The sequence below is a fragment of the Diadema antillarum genome, unplaced genomic scaffold, assembly GCF_040938485.1.
Source record: "Diadema antillarum isolate AM-2024a unplaced genomic scaffold, OU_Dant_1.0 seq00001060_RagTag, whole genome shotgun sequence".
In the NCBI taxonomy this organism is placed as follows: Eukaryota; Metazoa; Echinodermata; class Echinoidea; order Diadematoida; family Diadematidae; genus Diadema; species Diadema antillarum.
The window spans coordinates 45,444-52,860 of record NW_027271887.1 but is presented as its reverse complement, the minus strand read 5'-3'; the positions used below and the strand labels follow the sequence as shown (position 1 = coordinate 52,860).

The window sequence follows — 7,417 nt, the reverse complement described above, 5'->3', positions numbered from 1 at the left end:
ATGTATTGGACCAAATGGGTCCAATCAAGCGACGGTGAAGGTCTTGATGGAATGGACGTGGACGACCAATTTTACAAGGCCCAGATTCTGCTTCTTGCAGGTAGGCAGTGTAATTCAATTATGTGATACCGTATAGTGATTAGAGAAATTATATTAGCACCACAGTAGCCATCAGCATGATCATGCAGAGCACAAAATCAAGTAGAGTTCTATGAAGTAAGTTTCGATTCAGAAAGTAACGTTAGATCGATGCATAGTCCTAACGTTAGATACACTGCCACTGTAAGTTAAACTCCAGACAATTAATTTTTTTATAGGCATATGCCGGCATACTTCCATTTGTCACTGCATGACAATCTCGGTAGACAATCTAACCTACATTGCATGTTGTTGTTTTTTATTTTTTGGCAAATTGTTTGGTATAGTTGGAGGTCCAACACGTTTAACACATTACCAGGTAACACCACCTTTTTTTTTTTTGGTCTATCAACAACACTATCAACAGCCAGCTGATCATTAGATTCTTAAGAATATCTCACAATGGTCCTTCTTTGCCCCTTCTTTTCCTGCCATCCCATCCCAGTTCAGTTTGGAAAGAGCTGTTTCAGGGATTATCTCATCAATCAAGGTTCAACAAGGAAATTTTGTTCTTCACCATGCAATAACATTCAATCAGTATACCACTACCACAACGTACTACCAGGTACTAACGTTAGACGTTTGAAATCTAGGGATCAACCACGGTTGAAGTCAGAGAGGGGTGTCGGTTCAGTGTTGATGTTGGATGCGGTATGCATTGGATACACTTTACTGTTGTGTATACCGGTACATCATGGCTAGACATTTATCCGTCTGTTCATAGGAGTCTGTTATTACTCAATACTATAGGTCTATTTTCTTTTTCTTGATTCTATATTTATTATTTTTCTTTTTTTACGATACGGTTTGATCTTCACGGTCAATTGAAGTACCGTACCTAATTCTGAATTGAATTTTGTTAGATGGTCCAACGTAGAAATAGAACGTAAGAAACCATTCACTGAAGTTACACTCCAGGCATTAATTGTCACCTGGATGTCCAAAGCAGCTTTTCTTTCTATTCCTTTTTTTTTTCTTTGACAATGTTATCCAGTCTTGAAATTGCTTGCCTCCATTTGTTTCTACAACTGTCAAGCATCAATTCATTTACACTAGGCCTACACCTCTGTAAATACAGCTTGCATTCTTTTGTTCTTTTTTGGTTTAACCCTAACTTACGGGCCTAACTAAATAGGCTGGAATATCGCAAAGAGCTATTTGCGAGGCCGTGGCGTGCGGAAAGGTCCTCCACTGTATCAGATCCAGATCCAGATCTAGATTACGAATGAGAGATTTATATAATAGTAGAGGTTCTACCACAGCCAAGACCTCTTAAAATCTACTTGATATTTGCATTTACTTTTGTTATTGAATTTTGAACTCTGCAGAAACAAAGGAAGAGCTGGAAAAGCGAATTGAAGGGAAGGAGGGGCGCATAAAGATTCCCAAGATCTTGGACTCGAGTATTAGCAGCTTGGAATCCAGCGATGATGAAAACCTTGCTGCGGTGAGAGCACAGGGCCGCACAAAGAAGGCATTGGCCAACACAGCAAAGGAGAAGGTATTTAATGTTTCTGTTAGTTAAGGTATTTAATGTTTCTGTTAGTTGTGTTATTTCTATCTATGGTTCTGTGGAAATATTAAAAATTTCTTATTTTCTGTCTATTGTATTTTGAGCTGGTTGGACTAAACAGAAATCTTGTCATGTATACTAGACCAAAAATGGGAAAAAGTAACATCAGCAAAATACTACATGTATAATATACCAGTGGTCTGTTTGCCCTTCAGTGTGTTTATCTAGCATAGATTTACTACAATCAAGCAGTATTAGCAAATTCTATTTTTATGCCTTCGCAACGAAGTGGCCGGAGGCATTATGTTTTCGGGTCGTCCGTCCGTCCGTACGTCCGTCCCGTTTTGTTTTTGTCGATATCTCAAGAACCGTGAGGTGGTTTTACATCAAACTTGGTATGAGGGTATATCCTAGGGAGATAATACTTTGTGTGGATTTTAGGGTCACAGGGTCAAAGGTCAAAGGTCACAGGTTATTTTGTGAAAAAAAAATTTGAAATTTCATGTTTTTCTCCATATCTCGCAAATGGTTCAAGGTATCTTCATGGAACTTGGTATATATGCTTGCACCGATGGGCAGTGATTATCTAGGGAAGTTGGGGGTCATGGTTCAAAGGTCAGGGGGGGTCAAAGGTCTGACATAATCACTGCTATAACCGGCAATTAAATGCTACAGTAGTAATGAAATCAAATATGATTTCTGTATGCATTTTAGTATATGGTATTGTGGGTATGCTGACCAGCTTATAGCCAAGTTGCACTTAAGTTTGAGACAAGTTTGTATTCAATTACAAATTTCATGACAACAGAGCACTGTGACACTGACACCTAATTTATCTGAAGTTATATTACAGCATGCTAAATGACGAAATATAAGTTTTCATTGTCCATATGACTTTGATTATAAAAGAAAGAGAAGACCGCCACCCTAGGGGCAGCAAGAAATTGCCAGCTCAAGAAGATAATGGCCAAGAAGTTGGAGAACAGGGCTCCGGTGGTGACGACACCAGCAGCAGCCGCACGACCACCTGTGCCGGAGGCTGAGCCGGAGGCCCCCAACCCCCTCATGAAGGCTAACAAGCGCCTAAAGATTGAAGTAGCGTCCTTGCGCACAGAGGTGGAGAGCCTCAGAAAGCTCAATCGTCGCCTCCAAGAAAGGCTGTTAGACCACTTGGAGGCCAAGCAGGACCATCAAACTCCTGGTATGTACAATTATATTTGCACCTTCATTTTCATATTTATTCTAAGTTATTGCAATGCTAATGGTATAAAATTCTATTTGTTGTATACATGTACCAATATAGATTGTATTTTTTGTTAGCTGCCAGAGGTGAAAATTACAGATGTACAGGTTCCCTTCCAGGAGCAACAAAGCGAATAGAACCCCTCCTAATTTCTTCTTTTCTTTTCTTTTTTTTAATCAGATATCTTGGTTTGTTTTCAGAGAAAGTTGATAGTAATGGAAAAGTGAAGAAGTTGTTAGTCCTCTTAAAGGCCAAGCTCACCTTCATAGACATGTGGATTGAGTGAATGCAGCAATATTAGTAGAACACATCAGTGAGAGTTTCAGGAAAATAGGACAACCTGTTCAAAAGTTTTTTTTGAAGTTCCTGCTCAGTCACTGCTGGATGAGAAGACTATTACTACAGCCTCTGATATCACATGTGTACAACAATATAGAGAACATTCAACATATTTTCTCTTTTCATGCATCATAAAACAATGATTGAAACGTGCATTTTTTTTCAAAAAATAAAAATATGTGAAAATCTCTTTATATTTGCCTTATATTCTTTTATGCATGTGATATTACACTCTAGTAGTCTTCTCATCCAGCAGTGAGTCAGCAGACACTTTAAAGGGATAATCCAGTCCAATGTTTAGTCTAATAAGAAAGAGTGACATATTGCAAGTTCAACAGTATAATTTTGATTGACATCGTATGAAAAATAAGGAAGTTATGACATTTTGAAGTTTTTTTTTTTTTTTTTTTTTTTTTGGGGGGGGGGGGAACAGTTCTTGAACAGTCAATATGAATATAGCATGTCATTCTCTCACAACTTACAAGTACCTTGTAGCTGTTCTCATGGCGTCTGGTCACGCTTGACTATCAATATTTTGTGTCATTTCCTGCTGCAGACCACTTCCAGGTTTTGTTAGGGGTCTATCACACGACACATTCACGCTCGACTATCAATATTTTGTGTCATTTCCTGCTGCAGACCACTTCCAGGTTTTGTTAGGGGTCTATCACACGACACATACACGTGCTGTCATGTTTCCTTGCATTTTATCACGTCATACAAGATTCCTAATTATCCCCAGGGTCTCTATGGCAAATTGTTTGAAAGTTAAAAATTCCGACATGGCAACAATGGCAATCACAGCCTGCCACGTTTGTCTATCCTCTCTCACTGCGTTGTTTTATGTCCTTCCCGCTTTTTCCACGGTGGCCTGAAGTGGGGCTGCCGTGGTTGCCGGGAACGTGATATAAACACAGCCTTTCAAAATGTTATCGTATTTGAAACCCAAGCAATGATAAAAATTACGAATCTAGCATCTCTAGCATGATTTGCATTAATGTTTTAGAGGAGTTTTTTTTTTTTTTCTCAGCTTCATATTGCATATTGAATACCTCGATAGTGCATTCTGTTGTAACTGATCATAATCATTTAATGTATGTGACATGCCAGGAAGCATACTCAGGATCATTTGCTTGCATGGTCAGGCGTGTAATGGTACAGTCTTTGAGAGTACACAATCCAGTGGATTTTTTTTTTTTAGACTTTGCATTATGAACTGAAACATAAAACTACCGTACCTCTAAATTGTTTGTTGTTGTATGTTTGTTGTGTATTAAAGGTCCTGTTACCTCGGAGGGAGCAGTGATGTAAAAAAATGTAAAGATATCATTTTCGATATATATACATGTATGTGTAGGTCAGTTGTATTGTCACAAAACATCCTACTGTATACAATTTTTGGAATAGAGCCTAAAATATGTCGAGATATCATATTTCTCATTAAATCATAACGATAGACAATTTAGTCTGCAAACATTTTTACTATAACTATTGTCCACATTTTTTTTTTTAAACAATACTTACTATCGATTAAAATGGTTCAAATTTTTACATTGGTTGTTTCTATCAATAACTCACATTTTAGAACCACGTTGAAACACTAATGCTGGGTTTTTGTTTCATCTGCAAATGGTAAATTATGCCTTCAATACTTTAAACATCTCTAGCACAAACAGGGCAGCTGAGACGATTGAAGTGGAGAGCTTGGAGGTGCAGGAGGCGATGCCGAATGAGGTACCCATGGCAGGCACCCCACAGACAAGGGCTGGGAAAGTGAGTACACATTCCTCTGCTGCAATAGAATAGACAGCACTGCCATTCTTGCTGCATTCATTTATTTTTGATGATATGTAACTCCATTTATATTACAATGTATAAATTTGACCTAAAGTAATATGTAGACTTTAAAAGAGAGAAATAGACATAAGAGGACTGCAAATAACAAAATGTGTTATTTGCTCAAAACAGGTATAGAAACTTCATTTTCTAGTATAGCAAAGAGAACTATACAATCACTCTAATACCTTGCAACAATAATTGTTATTGCCTCTACCAAGGAAGAAAGATATGTTTGCATTGACGCAGGTTTGTCTGTCTGTCTGTCTGTATGTATGCTAAATAACTTTAAAAATTGTGAACAGATTTGGATGAGATTTGCAGGAAAATGCGACTATGATGCAATGTACAGATGATTGAATTTGGTGTGATCTTATATTTGTTTTTAACTCTTTATTTGCCATGGTGGAAACCCCCTGTGTGTAACATTATTCTGAGACACGAAGGTAGTCATGCTTTGAGAAAGAATTCTGCTTTTCCAATCTATATAACTTCTACAAATTTCTGTTAAGCTGGACATATAATAGTAAGCAAAGTTGAAGAGGAATGCCAAGCTTTGCTTTGATAAAAATTGTATGACAAATCTCTTTCCATTTATTTCTTTAATGACCAGTTGCTACATTACTGTAGTGTAAAGGCATGACTTTTGCACATGAAACCGAGAGAGAAACTTAGAATTTACATGTAAATTTAGTTGGAAACACTGCTTGATAGTCAACAACCACGTAGGATGCAAGCTGTATGCAAAAGAAACAAAAGCCCGAGAAAAGCTCAGCGTACAGCAGGATTAGGCGATTTATCAATTGATTTAAGCAGACTAGTGCATTTAACCGGAATGTGCAAACTTGGCACGCAGTCGACTGAGTGGGACCTGCGAACATGGCACATAAAGAGTTATGGTAATGAATTTTGAAGGAATTAAGATATTTGATCTTTTGGCAGAAATGGTCAAAGAACTCTTTACTTAAGCTGCATATCATATTTCGGGTTTGTTGGTAATGCAAACTTAAGGCTTCTATATTTGGAATTTGGTGATTTTTAGTATGTGTGAATAACTGGAAATGTGCTGCTTGACTGAGGTGTTATCAGAGTGCTGTTCTGAAATTTAAGTAAGATTTCAGTATATAAAAAAAAACAGATGTATAATGTCTCATGCTGCATATACGACATAGGTATCATGCACATTTCATTCTCCTGGCCTGTCATATTTTGTCATTGCAGATGGTAATAGGCAACAACATCGAGGTGGACACGGACAAGTTTCACCTCGTTTCTTCAGAACCAAAGAACTCTCGGTTCGTGAAGGAATTAGGTGTTCTCCTCTTTGGCTCAGAGGTGCTGAGGGTCAGCTCTATCGAGGGCAAAGTTTGCCCTCGATTCAAGGATCGCCCCGTTAAGGCACCCTTAGATCCTGAGCGAATGAAAGCTCTGACTGGTGAGAGAATTCAAAATATGATGTTATATACCGCTCAGGGACTTCATATTGCTTTTATACACTTTTGTACTGCTTTAGCATGAAAAAGAATCCTTAAATTGTCATCATATACTTGTTAAAGAAAATCTGTTTCACAGAGGGGGGTGTGCTCAGTAATATGTGTAGGGTAGTAACAGGTATACCAAATGGGTAGTTCAATAGTGTGTATGAATACAGCTTATGCTTTATATATTTTTAGCAATCCATATAAATTTTAACATTTAGGAAATGTTGTATGTATTTTGTATGATTTAAATGTCACTAAATTATTGTTTTTGTTTACACAAAACAGATGATATGTACATGATGTATATATGTAACACAGATTGAAACTTTTGGCCTAATACTGCCAAAAAGATTTGCTTAGGAAGTTGCCTATGTGGAGTTTACTAATTAATGGTGCTTGACCACATTCAAAATATGTACATTGCCAGCACATGCCAAAAATCCCCCCTTCCATTTACACATGCAGCTTGCTTCGAACAGCGACTGCAGAAGCAGTTAATCAGCGAAGATGAAAGGAGGAAAGAGCTCGGGAAGCTAAAGGGCTATCTGCGGGAGAAGATGATGGACTTGAGCAGGAAGAGGAGAGAGCGAATGACCAACACACCATGAAGGACACTGAACCAACAAACACTCAGTATTGGGGGGAGGGGGGGGGGGGTGGAGGGGAGGGGGGGGGGAGAGAAGAACACAGCATAATCTGAATAACCATGTTTTGGGGTCTGGATGTGTGTCAAGCTGCTTGTTTCTAAAATGTTTGTCATCATGCTGTCTGTATTAACCCTATTTTAACTGGGGGGTCAAAGTGACCACCCCCCCCCCCCCCCCGACATTTCGTGCAACAATTCCGCAACGCGCACGTCGTTTGATG

At 38.4% G+C, this 7,417-nt stretch overlaps 1 protein-coding gene across 1 annotated transcript; it reads left to right on the top strand.

Moving 5' to 3' along the window:
- LOC139743224 (uncharacterized) lies at positions 1 to 6,416 on the top strand. The gene is made up of 5 exons (XM_071653719.1): positions 1 to 100; positions 1,467 to 1,639; positions 2,561 to 2,852; positions 4,901 to 5,006; positions 6,291 to 6,416. The coding sequence occupies exons 1-5, from the start codon at positions 1 to 3 to the stop codon at positions 6,295 to 6,297; spliced, it is 678 nt and encodes a 225-aa protein (XP_071509820.1). The 3' UTR covers positions 6,298 to 6,416.
- The last annotated feature ends 1,001 nt before the right edge of the window (positions 6,417 to 7,417 follow it).